The sequence below is a fragment of the Cebidichthys violaceus genome, unplaced genomic scaffold (genome assembly GCF_023349555.1).
Source record: "Cebidichthys violaceus isolate CVI_PGR_0920_01 unplaced genomic scaffold, fCebVio1.0.p SCAF_184, whole genome shotgun sequence".
NCBI lineage: Eukaryota > Metazoa > Chordata > Actinopteri > Perciformes > Stichaeidae > Cebidichthys > Cebidichthys violaceus.
The window spans coordinates 128,715-150,414 of NW_027176355.1; the positions used below are offsets into that span (position 1 = coordinate 128,715).

The following is a 21,700-nucleotide window of genomic DNA, read 5'->3' on the forward strand; positions in this document are numbered from 1 at the left end:
TGGAGGTTGCTATAACAAGAATGTCACCACATGAAGGCGCCACTTCACTATGATGCTTATAAGCTAGACTACAGGCACACCATGAATACACTGTGTAACATATTTTTTTCTATTGTGATACATATAAGCATGCATAATGTCAGTTTTTGTGCCGTTGTTGTACAGATTCAAATGTAGTTTGTGAGCACAACTTTGTTCTAATGAACATTTAAGATTCACCTCACTGGAAAAATAAAGGCTACTTCGCCCTTTTGTATGCTAACATGTTTCTGTGTCTGTATCAATATGTTTCTGTATCTTCATGGACACATGGAGGCTCCATTTTTGGAAATACAAAGTGATTATATCTTAATTTAATTTGAGTTGCACTGTTTAATATTTTTCTTTAATATGAGTCCAAAAAGAGCATGCTGTACACCTTTGAAATGGGTTACCCCAGTAAGATTAAAACCTACCCTCATGCCACTTAATTTTACAAAATGCTCTATTATTTATACACCCACACTGTAACATATTACCCATCATACTCTTTTCCAACTATGTCAGTCCTGTAATGACTTATGTCGTCATTGTACAGTGATACAGCTGTAATGACATCCCTGTTTTATGCAAGAAACTGATGGATACAAGAAGACAGATGTTGTTTGGGGTTTGTGATGTTTTTTTTTAATTAACCTTGTCTCTCTACCAACTGGTTACCAGCCGCAACAGCGACACTGGTGTTGTTTTCACCTTGTGAGTATGTGTGTGAATCATCGTGGCATAATGTGGTCATGAAGACACCTACTGTATCTGGAATTATCACAGAGGCGGTTGTGACTACTTTGCCAGGTGTTTGTATTTCTGTCTGCCGGTGGACAGATTTTGTCATCGCAACAGCGTCGCAAGTGTGCAAGATGGAGTCACAAAATTTGAAAGGTGTGTAGTTGAGATCAAAATGAAGGCAGAGTTTTAAGATGGTGGAGTGTGGTGCGAGCAAAGACGGTTGAAGTAAGAGGGTAGGAAGTGGGGCACTATACGCCCCTAGCCCAATCTGGTGTTGCGACTGGTGTGATCCCATCACAAGAGCATCTCTAGTTTTAGTTATGCTTTCCTGTTGTCGCTCAATAGTGATATTACCCACTGTGTAGTGTCACAGTGTGAGCTTATTTGACCGTGTCTGCTAATTACATGTACTATGCAATACACCTGGCAATGTAGATACTATCATGATGAACACAAGACTTAAACCATAGATTAAGTTTAAGTTACAATATCGGTTATATTTTCTAAAAGAGATGCACTTGATTTTGTTCTGCCTTTCCCTGATGTTTATAGTCTACCTGGATATCAATCTTGTCTCTCTGTTCCCTGGTTTCATGTTTGTGCACCCCACAGATAAAAGTATTGCAGCTGCCCATCTGAATTCACCCCATCATGGTTGAAAGACAACATTACACACAAGCTAACCAGATTCTGTGTAGCTCAAAACTGTTGGCTGTTGATAAAAAATGCTATTCGGTCCAGGCTTCACTAATTTGTGTGTGTGGTTTTTAATGGTTATGTCTTGGTACCTTGATTCTGTATTGAGAAGATATTGACCATCCATCCAGAGAGAAATGTTTGTGTCCTCTTCACTGTGTCATCTCTCCTTGAGACCACTTTCACAGTACACAATATGCTGATTTATTAGCACTGGAAAAAAAAACAGAGATGAACTATATAATCATTTCATAGCATCAGTTTGATTTTATTAAAAAACATGATAGAATAGATGGCTTTCTTGGAAACTATCTTGAAAAAGACTTGCTGAAAGATAATTTATTTTCACATCTGATCTTCTTAATTCCACAGGTGACAAAAACAAAAAACAACAACAACAATAAACAATAATAATAGCTTTTGATTTCTTCATGACCCCTATTGTTTTAGCACAGACAAGGATACATCAAAATAAATACTAAATATGGTCATGAGATGCTACTAACTATTGCACTGGAAGATGAGCATCAAGGCCACATGTATTTCCTTGCTACCATTTGCAGTCTGAGCATGGACTTGAAGTTAAATGTGTAATTTAAGATTGAGATGGACAGAAATGGACAAAGAAAAGAGAAATATATATCCAAAGTCAAACTTCATATTAACATACAAGGAAATTAAATGTCACAGTACTGGCCACACTGTTGATAAGTAAGTGATCTCTTGGAAGCAAAGTGTAAACATCAGTAATGACTGCTATTCACCAACACATATTGTAAAGTTGTTTACCCACCTCATGTGGCTTTCATGAAACAATATTTATGATTTTTATTAACCACGACATCACCCTATAAACTATATCACTCCTGTAGATAAGGGTCCATCCCTTCCTATCTTGCAGAACAAGGAGTTTCAGCCTTGCATCAGGACGTTGCCTGAATTCAAACTTTGGAGTGTCTATAGCTCATGGCCTGGCCATCTATCATTGTCATCCACAGAGTGATGCAAATGATCTGTGTGGTCAAAGCTTAAGTCATGCAGAGCTCATTTGTAAGAGGATGTAACATTTTAGCATAAACCAATGATACCTGGTTGAATTTATTAATTTGTGTACATTTGCTTGTGACCCTATCTTACAACCTCATCTGTACTTCATCTTTACTTCATCCCTGTCATCCACAGATCATCTCTATAGTAACACTTTTATTCAATATTAAAACTTTTCATTAGACTGAAAATAATTTCACTTTGACAGGCATTAATTATTGTTACACAGCATTGAGCAGTTTAAGCCATTGTAAGAGAAAATGTATTAAGGAGAAACCTTCTAATTGTTTGCACACTGATCAAAGACACATTTCTCTGTGTCAACAAGTGACTGACTTTCACATGTTTATACGTAATTATGTGTCCTCTTGAGTACCAAAACAGGAGGATGGAAAGTGGTTTTGCATTAGTGTACATACAACTGGCATGTGTATGAAGAACACATCTTTGGTTCCAGATTATTCATCTGTGCACTTTAAAAACTTTGAGTTAGCCTATTTCAACTTAAATACACAAATAACTATGTAGCCTTATATTTATGAGGAGGTAAGGATGCTGTTGACTTGTGCTTTTTCAATGTTAACAAATTTACAGTTCTGACTAAAATGATGTTACTTTTCTTGCCTGGCATTTAGTAATCAAAGCATCATGATCTACAACCTGCCATATTATAATACAATATTTATAACTAATTTCATCATTTTGAAGAGGCAAATAAAGGTAAAAACCACTAGTAGCACTATGGAGCAAAGATTTTACGAGTGGTACGAGTCTCCGTTTTGTTTGTGTTGTGCATGCACATGCGTAGGCACACGGGTGATGGGATACACATTCTTGCTGCTGGTTGTACACAATTCTGCTGATCAAGAGTTCACACAGAGAAGTGTAACAATGACTGCTAGCTAGCAAACCTGGATGCAAACAATGCAGGATTTTAAACTATGTCAAAAACATATGATGTAAACATATTATTCCACAAGAAAACCCCACAGGGCACCTTTGATCCAAAAAGTGCTCTTTGTAAAAGAAAGTAGATCTATTTCTTGTTGCAAGTGCAAAATTTGAAACAAAATTATACACAAATATATTAGTAATTTACCACAGAGGTTGGATAAAATAATAAGAATGTGATCCAAAAGTCTTGAAAGAGTTGACACAACACCCCTCTGACAACGCCTTATCCCAAAATCATCAATACTATTTATTGAAAGGCTAATTACCCAACTCCATTATTTTGCACAGGTGTTTCTGTGTTTGTGTCCATCCCTTATTCTCAGCCAGTCTGTATGTTATCATTGGGTGTGTCAATCAAGCATGCTTGTCTCAAGTTGAAAGTATAGACTAAGTTACATTTAGCAAAAGTACAAAGTTTCAAGCACAAATTGTCTCTCCATCAAGAGCACAGGTATCAAACTGACTCAGATGTGTGTAATTGAATAAATAGTCTTAGTCCCCCCATGGGTGTGGTTACAACTACAGGATCAGTGTACCTCTCATGCTCAGCAGACTACAACTCCAATGTGACCAAACAGTGATACAAGTACATATGAAAGTCTGACATCCCACCCATTGGACCCCATGAAGGAAATGCCTGCAAAAGGATGACGCCCTAGGCCGGGATTGCCTGCAAACAGCTCTCACCTCTGACGTCACAAGCTAACATAGAGAGTAGCGGTGCAACTAACAGCGCTAACAGCAGCAACAGCGCTGATAGGGCCAACTGTGACTACACTAGTGTATATCTTTAAAAATATTGGTTTGCTGCTATATTCATTCTAACCTCATCCCATTTCAATCCAGCCATTTGCTGTAAAGTGGGTTCAGATCTTTGGGACATACCTGGCTTGGTTCCCTTCTGAGCAAAGGCGACTGATCTAGTTAGACTAAAGTTCTCTGGCCAATTTATCCATCTCTCCCGCTTTAATGTGTCAGCAAAAACAAGCAAGACCTTGTTGTGGTACCATCTATATTGGCCTTGGGATAAAGCTGTTTCACACCTGTCAATATGTGCACTACTGTGTCCGTCCTGCTCCAGAGTTTACAATGGGGATCCTATGACAGCCCCCATGCGTACAAGTGTGCTAATGAGGGAAGAGTTTGTAATATTGATGGAAGGGAGAATGAGATGCCACAACTCTGTCCATGTTACTATCCTCTTGGGTAAACCACACTTTGTCCAGCACCACTGGGTGCCAAGCTTAACTGCTTTGACCTTCTTCAGATCTTAGTCTTTCAATTGGGCAGGGACCGCTAAACCAAACTAAAATTTAGCTAAATGATTAAGTATAGTTTTTGTATTATTTGTAAAATTCTGAAGGGTTCACAAACTTTTTGTGGTACTGTAAATGGTGCATTTGTCATCTTGGCTAAAGGAAGGATCAAGTAGCACCAGATCTATTCATGATAAAGGTATTGAATGTACCTGCTCATAATATTGTTAAACTCTGTGTCGTCATTGCCGAGTCTGTGCAGCTTCAATCCTTTTTGCATACTCATTTGTGTATTCTCCACCAACCATTTACAGGTATCTATTTATTACATTATGCATTCTCAAGTGCATGGAAATGAACACTGGGGGTTTGCTGTTACGAGCATTGCATTGATTAATAAAAGGCTGAAGCTTCTGAGTTCACATCAGATTGCTAAAAGGTAATTACAGCAATGAAACATTTTCTTGCTTCTCTGTGTCTCCTGGGAGCTTTTCTACATGCCTTGCCTCAATGCACTGTCCCAGCCTCACAGTTTCAACTGGATGGAGATTATTTGTTAGGTGGAGTTTTTGACATTCATCATAGTGTCACCGTTTACCATGACAGACCCGAAGCCATCGACTGCTCTAGGTGAGTTTCATAATAAATCTCAAGTTGAAACTAATGAGAAACTCTTAATGTAACATTGGACAGCTTTACCTCAAATGCTGGCTCAATGGATATGGCTACCCCCCCCCCCCCCCCCAACTTAATCCAATAATTGCTAAATTATCAAAGTTGCTGTGTAACATTAAATCTGACCTCAGTCCTAGTGCTATGAAATCCCCTTTCATAGTTTCCATATCTGGACAGAGGTCTGAAGACATAGATCATTTTAACTGAAAGGTTATCCTATTCTCCTGTTGTCCATTCTCTGTTCACAGTCAAGCCTTTATTCTGTCAAGTTATCGGAGGTTTCAGTTGATGAGATTCTCTGTAGAGGAAATCAATAACTCCACCAACCTCCTGCCAAATGTATCTCTGGGCTATGAGATATTTGATCACTGCTCAGATATACACAATTTTCCAGGCATTTTAAAACTCCTCTCAGTCGACGGCTTGATCCAACCTTGGGGTGAACCACACAAGAATCTGTCTAAAGTAGTGGCAGTGGTTGGCCCTTTCTCAAGCACCGACACCGTAACTATAGCGCCACTGTTCATGATGGATTTCATTCCAATGGTAAGTTTGCCAACTGCTGTGTTTTGACATTCCCCTATAAAATCAAGCATTTAAACTAAGGTGTTAACATTTTAAAACGTTTTAAATATTGAAACAACTTGAAACATTACATTTGAGAATTTATTGTTACTGAAAATTATGACCAAATTCTCCATTACCCTTTTATCAGGTCAGTTATGGAGCTGCTTTCTCGGCCCTTGAAGAGAAAGAAAGATTTCCCTCTTTCCTACGAACAGTGCATTCCAATAAAGACGTCATTGAAGTGATTGTTAAAATTGTGCAACACTTCAAATGGCGCTGGGTTGCTTTTCTTAACAGTGATGACACTTTTGGCCAAGATGGCCGGGATTTGTTCATAAAGAGGATTAAAAACACTGAAATTTGTCTGGCATACACCAAAGGAATCAACGACAATACAGATAAGTCCCTAATGTTCAGACAGATAGAGGCACAGAATATAAACATCATAATTGTTTTTTCTCCAAAATTGAATGCTGAAGCTCTCATTGAGTCAGCAATACAACTAAATGTCACCAACAAGGTGTGGATAGCAGGGGACACCTGGTCCTTAAACAAGAAGCTCCCCAAGAAGAAAGGAATCAAACAAATTGGAACTGTACTTGGAGTGTCTCAGCCAGTAGTGACAATACCTGGTTTCAATGATTTTATCTATTCTTCCAAAAGCCAGACCTATTGTGAATATGCAGAACAAAATATGTTGTGTAATCAGGTTTGCAACTGCAGCAGCCTGAGTCCAGAAGAAATCCTTGCTGTGGACCCATCTTATTCTTTTCCTGTTTATTCTGCTGTGCATGCCATTGCTCATGCCTTACACAATACCTTGAGATGTGGAGTTGATAAATGTAATGGCAATATTACAGTGTATCCATATATGGTAAGTTTTTATCATTTTTCACATTCATGTTTATGACAGCTTTAACCTGTAGATAATGTAACTCTATCAAAACTCAATATATTGGCCAAATATGTTTTGTCATCACATATCATATACAACTTAAGATCCTCAAAGTATAATTAAAGTTGATATTTCCTGTCAGACATTGCCTGACATTAAAATCTCAGGAAACCCATTTGAGAGACAGGAAGAGCATAACACAGAAATGTCTTCCTTCACAGAAATATTTTAACAACTTATTTAATCAGTTAGAAATCCAATCAAGCAATGGTCATTTGAACTTTCTGTACCCACATCAGGTTCTAGCAGAGCTGAAGAAGTCAAACTTCACACTTTTAAATCAACTTATCCAATTTGATGAGAATGGTGACCCCAACTTCGGATCCTATTCTATAGTTTTCTGGAACCAAAGTAGTGATGCAGAGGAGATTGGCTTTTATAGATATCACCCATCAGTCAATTTCTTCATCAACAACACCAACATTCAGTGGTACACAAATGGAGAAGTAAGTCAGACTTTCCTTATTATGTGTGGTGTAACGCAGTATGTCGAGACTTAATACGGTATGATTAAAGATGTATTGTTTAGTTTTTTTCCCTTCTACAGGAGTGTTTGCATGTGTATGCAAAAAGAAATGTTTTGTTAACAACAGTGACACTGGATAATCACATTATCATGGTAATAAGCAGGTGGTGGTTGTTCATGGTCAAAACATCCACTGAACTTTCTCTGTTGAGAAATATAAAAGTTGTAAATACTGTTATGACAGTCAATCCCTTTTGTTTACCTTCATCTCTCACAGTATTCTCTTTTCTTCCCTTACTTTTTTTATAAACAATTGTTGTGTACAGGTGCCTACTTCACTGTGTTCCCCAGAATGTGCTGTAGGATTTGCAAAAAACCAAGATGGAATCCACAAATGCTGCTTTAATTGTGAAATCTGTCCTGATGGAACTTATATCAACATCACAGGTGAGAGGAAGAAAATGAGTAAAAACAGTGGCCTTGATGAGAGTTTCCATATTTGAGAGGGTTTAACAATCATTTTGTGTTAATGGACACATAGATGCGGACATATCTTTATAAAGGATTCGATCTCCACTCCTCTGAACCAATGAAATGACAACTAATCTAGAGCTTATTCAGTAAAAAATGAATATAAAAGGTGTTTGCCTATTTTATGAATCACATGTCCTTTTATCATGGGGCGACTGTGGTTCAGTGGAAGAGCAGGTAGAGCCGGGTTGTCCTTCAAACAGAAGATCTGCAGTTGGATCCCCGACTCCGCTAGTCCATGTCAATGTGTCCTTGGCAAAACACTTAACCCTGAATTGCTCCCCTAGGCTGTGCATGCGGTGTATGAATGTGTGATGATGACGTGTAGTGTTAAAGGGCTTTGAGTGGTCGGAAATCTAGAAAAGCACTATACAAGTACAGTCTATTTACCATCATGCAACATTGTTGACTTTAACAGGATCCCTACATCAGGAAAACATATACAAAAGTGTAACATCCTCAGCCGTCTGATATTTTGTGTTAACCATAATTTTAGCTAAGTAACCTTCATTTTTTATTGACAATCTGTCCTTCTCTCATGTTAAACAGAGGATCCCTATACGTGCATTAACTGTAAGGAAACAGAATGGTCTGCAGCAGGAAGTACATCATGTAATCTGCGGGTGGTGGAGTACATCCCATTCACAGACAGCGGGGCTATACTGATCATGGTCGGAGCCTGGGCCTTGGTGGGCCTCACACTAGCCATGTCCGTTCTCTTTGCCATCAACTACAACACACCTGTTGTCAGATCTGCTGGGGGACCAATGTGCTTCCTAATTTTTGGCTGCCTGAGTCTGTGTAGTCTTAGTGTGTTCTTTTACTTTGGTAAGCCAACCACTTCCTTTTGTATCCTAAGGTTCTTACCATTTCTCTTGTTCTACACAGTTTGTCTAGCTTGTTTTGTTGTGCGCTCTTTTCAAATTGTTTGCATTTTCAAAATAGCCGCCAAGTTCCCCAAGCTCCACAGTCTGTGGATGAAATATCATGGACAGTGGCTGGTCATCACTGTGGCATTTGTTACTCAGGCACTCCTACTTCTTTTTGGCTATACTTTTGCCACTCCCAAGCCCTACAATGAAACATTTTGGTACCCAAACAAAATCATACTTGGTTGTGACATTAATCTGAAAGCAGCCTCTGGTCCTGTGGTTTTACTTTTATCTTTGTGCTCCCTTTGCTTTATTTTCTCATACATGGGAAAAGACCTTCCTAAAAATTACAATGAAGCCAAAGCAATAACCTTCTGCCTGCTCCTGCTGATCCTCACCTGGATCATCTTTGCCACTGAATACTTACTTTACCATGGCAAGTACATCCAAACACTTAACGCCCTAGCAATACTCTCCAGTCTGTATTCCTTTCTGTTGTGGTATTTCCTCCCAAAATGCTACATCATCATTTTTCAACCCCACAGAAACACGCAAGAGTACTTCCAAGGTCTCATTCAGAATTACACCAGAACAATTAGCCAGTAGCTTCCAGTAAATATTCATCTCTACAGACTGAAAAGCTGATGTGCCTGTAATCATAATCTCTTTCTCTATTACTTTTTTCTTCTAAGAGTTGTAAACTAATGCGTTATGCTTGTTTTTTTGTGATTTTTTATTTTGAGGACTATATAAATAAACAAAGCCTTGAAATGAGCAAGAACAAGATACACTTTGAATTATTGTGGCAAGAGTTATTTCGGAGTTGGTGGGCAACATTTCCCTAGATTCTGAGTGTACAGTAGCCTTTATGTACTGTATATGCTGCCTTCTTCTCATTGTAACACTTAAGATAAGTCACTTTTGAAGATACTTAACTGTGCAGGTCTCATGAAGGATTATTTCAATATTTTGGGAAATATGCCTTTTCATATTCTTGTGGGAAGTTAGATGAGGAGATTGATACTATTCTTGAGTGGAGAGCGACCTTAAGGCAAGACCCTTCTGCCGTTCCAAGTATTAAATCATCCACTCTGTTCAACTGTAAAATAAATTCTCTAGTGAGCAATATAAATCGGTGCACTCACGTAATTTCAAAACCTAAACTTCTGCAATTGACTTTGTAACATCTGTCCAGGGACTATAGGTGAAAAATAGTCTCTTGGCTAACTCTGCTGCATTTAAAGGAATGTTTTATTAATGTGCACTGTCCCTACCAAATAGACCAATACACAATGTTTAGAAATTCTGAACTACTCGTCAGCTCATGGAAACTACCATACTTACACAGGAGAAACAGCTGTTGTGTGTGGTGGAATTGATGAAGAATATACTGTATAAAATAAAAACTGCACACCGCTAAGGTACAACACATCTGAATATAGCAACAAAGCAATGTTTAAAAGCAGAAATTTGTTGTTTTCAGTGATGCATGACAGTAGACTTGGCAAGCCATTGTGTAAGGCACAGAGAGACACCAAATACAGCATGAGCTTATGTTTTCATCTGAACTAGAATCAGGTTAATAAATAAAGAAGACCATTGGTCCAAGATATATGTTTTTATACATTTTGGGCAAAACAATAGAAACTATAAAATATTACCTGAGAAATGACTTGTGATGTATTACAAAGGGGCTGGTAAAGGCTAGTAAATATTGGTGGAATTTTCTGGAGTTTGTGAAAATGGGTGGAAACATAGTAAATAAGGACCACAACCGGAGGAGTTGAACAAGGTATAAGTGAATGCTCTCGGGAACAGAAATCAATGTGCTACTCCATGGACTAGGTCTGCGTTTGCTGTATTATTGTTGATACACAGTAAATCTATAATTGTATTGTACTCCACCGAATCCAGTGCGTTTCATTCAAAATTGTAAGGAGTATCCATAACACTGAAAAGTATTATTGTGTTGGACGACCTGAAGACTTCCTGGCACAGTTGAAGTTTTTTTCCCCACGTGTGACGAGTTGAATCTTTGCACTTAACCAACTAAAACAAGAGAATGTGCTGGTAATGTTGTTGGCATGTACAACTGTAAGATTCAATGTAAGCTATACTTTCAATGTGCTGTTCTTATTAGGTCTTATTAGGTTGTGTTATTAAACTGCCTTAAGACATGGTAAATGGTAAATCACATAAAGTCAATTCAATAAAGATATTAAAAGGGAATGTGTTTGTTTTTTGGTGTCTAATCTCACCACATCATGACAAACGTTTTACATGCTAGACTACTCTTTGATCTTAAATATACTTGGATGTCTTAAGTTTCCTCAATTGTCATTATATATTTATTCTCACCTCTACTGTAACAATTTTAAGATTACAATTGGGGTGCATTTGTAAAGCATACGCGATGATTAACTTCCTTTTTAAATAGGATACCGAATTGCAATTTTCTGTGAGTTTATTGCCTCAGTTTCCTCATGGAGTTGAAATTATATTCTTAAAAATGTGTCAGAAGTACATTACTTAAGATTAAGATGGACAACAGAGACAAAGAAAATAGCACTACATTCAAAGTCAAACTTCATCTTAACATACAGGAAACAAAATGTTACAGTACCAGCCGCAACGTTGATTATAAAGTTATTAACCTCTTGGAATGAAGTGCAAACATATCACAGCAATGACTGCTTGCACCAAACACTATAGTGAAGTGCTGTACCCACCTCATTGTCCATTCACTTTTCTTAATTATTTAAACTATTAATATAGATTTGAAAACCTTTCAGAATAGTGTCACAAAATCCCACGGTAATGGGGTAATTTTCTGGAAAATAAATCAAAATTAAAATACCTTTTATTTGACAGGTTTTTTTGGTCTTGATATGGTGTTTTAGTTAGCACAAAGACTTTTTAAATTTGACAATCTTGGACCATGGCAATGTGGCATGTCACTGCACATGGTACTTGTATAACGATGTCTGTGACAAATAAAGATTGATTTGACTTTACAAAGTAGAACAAGGAGTTCTGCGCTTCAGTAAGGAGAAATTCAAATTCTGGTGAGAGGCCTGGCCATTTATCATGTTCATTTTCCTATTTCAAATCACCCGTGTGGGCCAATGGTAACTCATGCAATCATTTGTAAGAGGAGGTGGTCATTTAGCATGAAACCAAAAATATAGGGTTGAATTAATTTAATTTGTGTGTATTTGCTTGTGAATATCCTGTGTGATCTAACAATCTCATCTGAACTTGGTGAGATCATTCTTAGTATATCTTTCTTTTAAAGGGCCATTCAATTTTGAAACTTTTACTGCAACAGAAATAGCTATTGGTTAACAGCCATAAGTTGTTTGAGTTGTTATAAAAAATTATGTACCAAGATAAAACACTTTGCTGAACATAATGCACGCAATGACGTAATGGAGACAATATCTTGAACAATGCAACAGTACAAAAGACAGTTGCAGAGGAAAAGTTGTTGAACTTTCAAACGCATAGCCCATACTGGTTTGAGTTTAGAAATAGGTTATAAACCCACTTTTACAAATTTTGTACCTGATCAACATATCATCATATAACGAGTGAGAGATCCGTGTTTGTTGGACCCATCCAGCACCTCTCCCACCCGCCTTATGTGGGCTTTTGCAGTCTTTATGCTTCATCATTCATGAGTACGGGGATAACATACAAAATCATTTTCTGGGATACCTACAAATCACAGCGCATAATTTTTTGTAGGTATAGCTACGAATGCTGGATGAGACCAGACTGACCTGACTGATAGGACATTAGGTCATGTTCCCTCTGTACAACACACGTAGAATGAGATATCAAGCCCCCACGTGGCATGAAAACACCTCTATTCACCCCTTAAAGGGAAGATGATCTGTGGTGATGTGAGGCTTTGGGCTCTGTGCGACGATGAGACAGAGAGTGGGTTCTGGACGCTGAAAAATGCAAGCTTTACATCAACTATCTGGAGCTACCATGGATGGATTACCAAACGGGCGGACGGGGCCTAGGCCCCGGGGCCCAAAGTCTTAAAGGAAACCCAAGCCAGAGCATCTTGGTTAAGTCGCTGTTATTAACTTTGCTCTTTGTGTCACATAGTCAAATCAGACTGATCAGAACAGACAATACAACAGTTGTTTCCTATTGAAACTGTCTTGCTCCCTGTTGCTGTGGTGCAGTGTTCCTTTTCTGTCACTTAAAAGTTGCCCATGTGTGAGCAGACCTCATCTCCAGGGGTGCCCTCTTGTGAGAGAGTGGAGGGTCCATCAATTGGTGGTGGTTCAGTTACAGGATAGTTTCAGCAGGGCAGTTGTGGATGTCTTTGCCCCCAGGGTGAAGGCCTAATGCCCCGTTGTTTTCCATAACCCACCTTCAGGAATGGATGTGCCAGCGCATTCATGGTCCAAAATGCTCCCGTCTGTATTTTCTCCAGTGGAACTGATATTTTCCCAGAGAGGGTACGTCTGCAAGGTCTGTCTTTGATCCTGGCTTTCACTTGATGGCAGGCAAAGTCATGGTATGCAGAGATAATCAAATCACCTGGCAGTGGGGCTGTGACAGCTTATTCTCCGAAGAGACCTCTCTCAAGCTGGGGAAGAGGTGATTCATCTCCGTCCAGAACTGTAGTGTCTGAATGTTTACCTACTGAGAAGTCCAACTTATAGGGGTCTGCCCCCAAATGTGGTGGCAAAGATCCAAAGTGCAAGACCAACACCATACTGCTTCACTTCACAGCTGGGCTTGGTAAAGAGTGGCTATTAGACTAAGGGTTGACTGTGGTGACTGGAGTGTTAATGTGCAGAAGGGGCTTCGCATACGTTACCACAGTGAACATGGAGGAAAGGACGGAACTTGAACACTGTTTAGAGGGATTACCAAATGTGTTAATATTCATGGTCAAGACATTTAACTTTGTGGTTTGTGATGATTGTTAAACCACATCACACAGGCTCTGTGCAGCAGCAAATTAGATTATTTTTGCATTCTGATTTGGGTATTCTCCTCCAACCATTAATGCTATGTATTTCATTCCCACATGCATGGACATTTTCACTGGGGCTTTGCCATCATCAGAGTCCCATGACTTACAAAAGGCTGAGGCAAACTCCTTTAGAGTTCACATTAGATTTGTAATTACAACAATGGAACATTTTCTTGCTTTGCTGTGTCAACTGGGAGCTTTTCTACATGCCTTGGCTCAATGCACTGCCCCAGCCTCAGAGTTTCAGCTGGAAGGAGAATATCTGATAGGTGGACTTTTTAATATTCATCATAGTGCCGCTGTCTATCATGACAGACCACAAGCAATTGACTGCTCCAGGTAAGTCTCACAATAAATCTAAGTGGATAGCTTTTGAAGATAAAACTACTGCAGAATGCATGGTATAAGAGACATAATTGTACATTCCAGAACTTTGCCACAAACATGAGATAATAGCTATAGCTAAAAAGCCCATTTGCTGTCTAACCATATAGTTAATTGCTATGTTATTAAAGTTGCTGTATGAATTTCATTCTGAAGTTAGTCCTTGTTCTATGAAATCTGTTTTGTAACTCTCACATCTGTACAGGGGTCCCAAAAATGATAATGTTATTTAAGGCTTCGCAAACTAATGTTTGAAGCAGAAGCAAAACTGTTGCAAATAAGAGGCTCTGAAGCCACACTGAAACAAATTCTTTGTAAATTCCACAGTAAGTAAACTTCACTATCCTGTTGTGTTTTCTCTGTTCACAGTCAACCCTTCCTTCTCCCAAATTATCGAATGTTTCAGTTGATGAGATTCTCTGTAGAGGAAATCAATAACTCTAACAACCTCCTGCCAAACGTATCTCTCGGCTATGAGATATTTGATCATTGCTCATCTACACAGAATTTTCCAGATATTTTCAAACTCATCTCAATCAATGGCTTGATCCAACCTTGGGGTGAACCACACACGCAACAAGCACAGTCCAATGTGTCCAAAGTGATGGCAGTGGTCGGTCCTTTTACAAGCACTCAGGCCCTGACTGTAGCCCCACTGTTAATGATGGATCTTATTCCTATGGCAAGTTCAAAAATGTTTATTGTCAAAACAAGTCATTAAAAGGATACTTCTATCAATATATGTTAAGATCAATTAATTGTCAAATGTGTTTTAATGTTATATTTGAGTTGTTTTTTTCCCATTACTCTTTTTACAGATCAGTTATGGATCTTCTAGTTCTGTCTTGTCAAGAAAAACACAGTTTCCATCTCTCCTACGAACAGTGCATCCCAATAAAGACGTCATAAATGTTATTGTTGACATTGTTCAGCACTTCAACTGGCGCTGGGTTGCTTTTCTTAACAGTGATGATGATTATGGCATTGATGGACTGGAGTTGTTCATAAAGAGGATTAAGGACACTGAGATTTGCCTGGCATACACTAAAGACCTCAATGACAATACAAATTACTCCCTAATGTTCAGACAGATAGAGGCACAGAGAATACCCATCATTGTTGTTTTTGCTCCAAAAATGACTGTTGAATCTCTCATTGAGTCAGCAATACAACTAAATGTCACCAACAAGGTGTGGATAGCCGATGAGGGATGGTCCTTAAACAAGAAGCTCCCCAAGAAGAAAGGAATCAAACAAATTGGAACTGTACTTGGAGTGTCTCAGCCAGTAGTGACAATACCTGGTTTCAATGATTTTATCTATTCGTCCAAAAGCCAGACCTATTGTGAAAATGCAGAACAAAATATGTTGTGTAATCAGGTTTGCAACTTCAGCAGCCTGAGTCCAGAAGATGTCATCACTGCAGACCCATCTTTCACTTTTTCTGTATATTCTGCTGTATATGCCATCGCCCATGCCTTACACAATACCTTGCAACATATAACTGGCAGATGCAATGAAAATATCACAGTGTACCCACACATGGTAAGTATACAAATACTCTGAGTATGTAGATTTTGCTTATTTATGTTCTGATTGCTTTGACTTAAAGATAAGCCTTTTAAAAAGGTAACATATTATTAGTATCTCTTGTTATCATATATTAAAAAAGTTAACCTGTCCAACATTCAGGTACAAAGCAGGCAATAGATCCACAATACAAATATACAAAAAAAATAATTACCAACAAACTGAATATAACAAATCAAATTTTCAGTGTCTCATAATCAATATGTCAATATCATCATTGTGTTAGCCTGTTCAATTTCATTTATAATTTGTGCATACATAGAGTGTGCATATTTTTTAGATATGCACACTCTCTACTCTGCTTATACTTTCCAAATGTTGCCTTCGTATCAAAATCTTAGATGAAAAATGTCTGCAATTGTTAAAGTCTAAACCACTTCTTAAAAGAGGGGCATCACATGCAGTTCACACCTCCACAGGAATCTTTTTGAAAATCTAAATAAATTTGTGTGAACACAATGGTAATGGTCATTTGATGTTTTGTCATCACATATCATATACAACTTAAGATCCTCAAAGTATAATTAAAGTTGATATTTCCTGTCAGACATTGCCTGACATTAAAATCTCAGGAAACCCATTTGAGAGACAGGAAGAGCATAACACAGCAATGTCTCCCGTCACAGAAATATTTTAACAACTTATTTAATCAGTGTGAAATCCAATCAAGCAATGGTCATTTGAACTTTCTGTACCCACATCAGGTTTTAGCAGAGCTGAAGAAGTCAAACTTCACACTTTTAAATCAACTTATCCAATTTGATGAGAATGGTGACCCCACATTCGGATCCTATTCTATAGTTTTCTGGAATCAAAGTGGTGATGCAGAGGAGATTGGCTTTTATAGATATCACCCATCAGTCAATTTCTTCATCAACAACACCAACATTCAGTGGTACAGAAATGGAGACGTAAGTTGTTGTTTTTATCCTAATTACAATATGTGCAGCAGAATAAATTATGTCAAGTTTATACATAAACCTGTTTTGGTTTTGGTTGAGTGCACACGTATGAAGTCATATTTGTTGTCATATTAGTAATAGCTGTGAGAGGCTTAGAAACACAAATTCAGGAACATCAACCAATGGTGGCTGTTAATGGTGTAATTTTCAGGGATGACTACATATAAATGTTTGTTAGGGTGGTTTCATTTAAAAAAAACGAATTATAAATTTACAAAAGCTACTTTCTTCTTTTTTGCCTCCACACTTCGCAGTATTCTTTTTGCTTCGCTTACATGTAACTTATTGCTACATAATTGTCTTGGACAGGTGCCTACTTCACTGTGTTCCACAGAATGTGCTGTAGGATTTGCAAAAAAGCAAGATGGAATCCACAAATGCTGCTTCAATTGTGAAATCTGTCCTGATGGAACTTATATCAACAGCACAGGTAAATTATTATACATGAGGGGAAAAGATGAGTATTGATAGGAGATGACTCCCTATTGCTAAGCTTTTTTCTCCTTGTAAAATATTTCCAAGAACACACTTTTGTGTTCAACTGCATGTGAACCAGTTTCCTTTCATCATGCAATACGTTGCCGTCTTATTAAAATGACCTCTATGTTAATAGTGTTCATTTAATTAAAGCAAATTTAAATTCTATAAAAACTTCAATCTTGAGAGAAGATACAAATTAAAAGATGGAAAGAGACACTGCTTTCACAGCTGTCTGTTATTTTCCACAAGATTACCTTAACTTTATTGACAATCTGTCCTTCTCTCATGTTAAACAGAGGATCCCTACAAGTGCATCAACTGTAAGGAAACAGAATGGTCTGCAGCAGGAAGTACATCATGTAATCTGCGGGTGGTGGAGTACATCCCATTCACAGACAGCGGGGCTATACTGATCATGGTCGGAGCCTGGGCCTTGGTGGGCCTCACACTAGCCATGTCCGTTCTCTTTGCCATCAACTACAACACACCTGTTGTCAGATCTGCTGGGGGACCAATGTGCTTCCTAATTTTCAGCTGCCTGAGTCTGTGTAGTCTTAGTGTGTTCTTTTACTTTGGAAAGCCAACCACTTCCTTTTGTATCCTAAGGTTCTTACCATTTCTCTTGTTTTACACAGTTTGTCTAGCATGTTTTGTTGTGCGCTCTTTTCAAATTGTTTGCATTTTCAAAATAGCCGCCAAGTTCCCCAAGCTCCACAGTCTGTGGATGAAATATCATGGACAGTGGCTGGTCATCACTGTGGCATTTGTTACTCAGGCACTCCTACTTCTTTTTGGCTATACTTTTGCCACTCCCAAGCCCTTCAATGAAACATTTTGGTACCCAGACAAAATCATACTTGGTTGTGACATTAATCTGAAAGCAGCCTCTGGTCCTGTGGTTTTACTTTTATCTTTATGCTCCCTTTGCTTTATTTTCTCATACATGGGAAAAGACCTTCCTAAAAACTACAATGAAGCCAAAGCAATAACCTTCTGCCTGCTCCTGCTGATCCTCACCTGGATCATCTTTACCACTGAATACTTACTTTACCATGGCAAGTACATCCAAACACTTAACGCCCTGGCAATACTCTCCAGTCTGTACTCTTTTCTGTTGTGGTATTTCCTCCCAAAATGCTACATCATTATTTTTCAACCCCACAGAAACACGCAAGAGTACTTCCAAGGTCTCATTCAGAATTACACCAAAACAATTAGCCAGTAGCTTCCAGTAAATATTCATCTCTACAGACTGAAAAGCTGATGTAGCCTTATGTATACTTACAATGCAATGCTTAGGCTTTTCTAAATAAGAAGTATTTGTCTTGTTTAGGTTTTCTTTTAAGGGTTGTCAGTTAATCTTTTGTACAGATATGACTGTTTTGAGAGGAATGTATTGACAAGAAAAACATTGAAATGAGTTGAAAACAACAAAAAATGGATGACCCTGTAGCCGAGTGGTTACAGCGCATTTTTGAATTCCAGCCTTTGGGCTTTTGTTGCATTTCATCATACCTCTCTCTCACCATGTTCCGGTCTTTGTCTCTACATTGTCAAATAAGAAAACGACAACAATGGCTTCCCTCCAAATTGTTGAGCACTTTAGCACATCTTTGCAATCGTTGTGAGCTCTTATTTCTGAGAATATGTGCATGTTGTATATCAATATACATTTTGTTGTTGGTTATTGCTTTAACATCTGTTGAAGTTATATGCTATTAAACAGCCTCAGGGCATTTAGTGATCCACTTAGGGAATTGTGTTAAGCCCCTGTACTAATTCAGATATGTTCATGTCCATGTACAGCAGTTAAATAGTAAGAGTGACTCAATAAAAACAATAAAATGGAATGTGTTTTTTTCTGTTTGTTTAAGTTTTTTTGAAGTTGCTGTAACAACAATCTCACCACATGATGGCACCAATTCACAGTGATGCTGTCTGGGCTAGACGACAGTTCCACAATATACTATATGCCTTAATTTAACATCTAATGTCATTATTCATCAAAGTCAAAACGTGATAATAAACATAAGCTGTTTCATATGTTGCCCCTTTAGTATGAGCTTCAAGCCATATTCTCTATGAGAGGATTAAAAAAATATACGTTAACTAGATGATGTGAATTAAGCTTTAAATGCTAAATCAGCCTTAACAACACTAAGTGAAGAACTATTGCATTGAGATTAAAGTTTAAGGGGTGGGTGGAAAGTGCAGAGAGGTGGAGAGGGTCCTTTGCAGATGTTTTACTGATTAAGATTGTATGCATACATAATAGTATACACAACAGTTTGAATATAAATTGAATAGTTAATTCATACTGAACCAATACACTGGAGTGATAAATGAACACTCAGTAATGTATGCTAGCATTTTTGTTTTGGTCTGTGTCAGTTTGTTTCCTATCCTCATGGACAAATTAAAAGTCTCTATTTGTGGACGTATGAAGAAGAGATGACTAAAATCCTTTCCAGCTTTGATTTCTTCCTGAGTCACCCGTCTGTTCCCCCTGCCAAGGACAAGAGACAAGAGGAATCTAAACAAGAGATAACCACACAGCATCTCCATAGAGACTTTACGGGAAGGATGCCCCTGCCTAATGTCAGCCAAGAGGAGGAGTCTCCAATCTCATCATCAGGGTCCGCCTCTGATCTCCCACTTTACCCACCCTTCCGAAAGGAGGAGTCTTTACCTCCCTCCCCAGCACCTACTTCTACCCCCCAGAATCCATCCAGGTCCCCCTCCTCTCTACTCACACTCTCCCCATCCTCCCCCCACCTGGAGTTCACTGACCACATGAAAAAGCTGGTCATTGCTGGAACCAAACACACTCCTCTCCCCACTCCTCGACGTACAGTTCCAGCCCCACCCCCGCAACTGACTCTAAGTCCAGTTTTGACACAATCGGCGAAGGTAAAGCGCCGTGCCCCTCTCCCACCTCCACTACTGTCTCCCCTACATGATAAAGGCAATAATTGATATCTTCTGGGTCCAGGCTACAAGGCTAATGACACCAGTAATTCTCTCCAGGAAAAGTCGGGGCCCTGTAGCAGCTAGCCTTCTCAATTCCTGTCCTGATAGTTTATAGAAAAAGGCCGGTGAGGCTGCGAGGAAACAATAGTAAACCTGCAAACTCATCAAACTTAACATTCATTCCTCGTCAGCCTGTCCAAATAAATTGGGCAAATAAAGCTTTAACCACATTAAACATAGCTTTATTAAATGTCAGGTCTCTATCAGGAAAAACATTTTTAATAAATTATTTTATTGTTAGGCACAAACTGGACATGGTTAAACCAAGATAACAGTGCAGCTGTTCTTATTGAATCAACACCTCACAACTTCAGTTTCATGAGTGAAACAAGAGCGCATAAGAAAGGAGGTGGAGTTGCTATTTTATTTAATGATTCTCTTCAATGCAAGCAGATGTCCTTTGGTCATTTTAGTTATTTTGAATATGTGGCTCTGAATTCCGCTCAAGCTCTATTCCTAAACATTTACAGACCACCTAAATACTGTGCAACCTTCTTTGATGAGTTTACTGAACTGCTGTCTATAATCTGTATTGATTTTGACTGTGTTGTTCTTGTTGGCGATTTTAATATCCATGTTGATAATCCCCAGGACAGAGGGTCTATATAACTATGTGGTGTCCTTGATAACTATGATCTGACTCAGCATGTGACAGGACCCACCCACAACAGGGGGCACACTCTGGACCTAATCATCACCAAAGGTGTAAACATTTCCAAGGTTGCTGTGACTGATGTTGCACTCTCTGATCATTTCTGTGTTTTCTTTGAGAGTGCAATCTCCTAGCACACAAATGTCCAAACCGAGGTTGTGACAAAGTGTTACATCTCTGAAAACACCAGTGAACTATTTATTCAGAAGTTCTCCTCCACACCAGCCCTCTCTCAGTCAATGAGCTTGTTGATAGCTTCAATTCTAAAGTTAAAAATGTTATTGATGCCATTGCACCCACTAAAGTGAAGGTTGTCTCGGGTAAGCAAAGATCTCCTTGGAGAAATGCTACGCTGGTTCGAATAGAGAAAAGAGAGTGTCGGAAAGCTTAACGCAGGTGGCGAAAAACAAATCTCCAGGTTTACTGTGATTTGTATAAAGAGAGACTTCGCAATTATAATTTGGAACTTAGAAATGCAAGGCAGTCCTTCTTCTCTGACATCATAACCAAAAACAATAACAATACACGCGCCTTATTTGCTACCATCGACAGGCTAACAAACCCTCCAGTGTCAGTAGCTGCTGAGCTCCAATCCACCTGAGCATGCAATCAATTTGCCTCCTTTTTTACTGACAAAATTCAGAAAATTAGACAAGCAGTCAGTGCCTCCACACCAACCACAGGATATGTGTTGTCCCCATCTCTGAATAACATCCATTCAAATATCATGACACAATTTCATTCAATCGACCTTAGAAGCCTAGAAGATATTATTCAACATCTAAAGTCATCCTCCTGCTGCTTGGATATTCTACCA

At 38.6% G+C, this 21,700-nt stretch overlaps 2 protein-coding genes across 2 annotated transcripts; both read left to right on the forward strand.

The window, feature by feature from the left end:
* Positions 1-5,169: 5,169 nt before the first annotated feature.
* On the forward strand, positions 5,170-9,390 carry LOC137874306 (taste receptor type 1 member 1-like). Its single transcript, XM_068712938.1, has 6 exons — positions 5,170-5,348; positions 5,642-5,939; positions 6,109-6,834; positions 7,155-7,361; positions 7,708-7,828; positions 8,462-9,390. The coding sequence occupies exons 1-6, from the start codon at positions 5,170-5,172 to the stop codon at positions 9,388-9,390; spliced, it is 2,460 nt and encodes an 819-aa protein (XP_068569039.1).
* Positions 9,391-13,946: 4,556 nt separating this feature from the next.
* Positions 13,947-18,426, forward strand: LOC137874307 (taste receptor type 1 member 1-like). The gene is made up of 6 exons (XM_068712939.1): positions 13,947-14,125; positions 14,540-14,852; positions 14,989-15,714; positions 16,464-16,670; positions 17,031-17,151; positions 17,498-18,426. Exons 1-6 carry the CDS (start codon positions 13,947-13,949, stop codon positions 18,424-18,426), a joined length of 2,475 nt encoding a protein of 824 aa, XP_068569040.1.
* Positions 18,427-21,700: the final 3,274 nt, after the last annotated feature.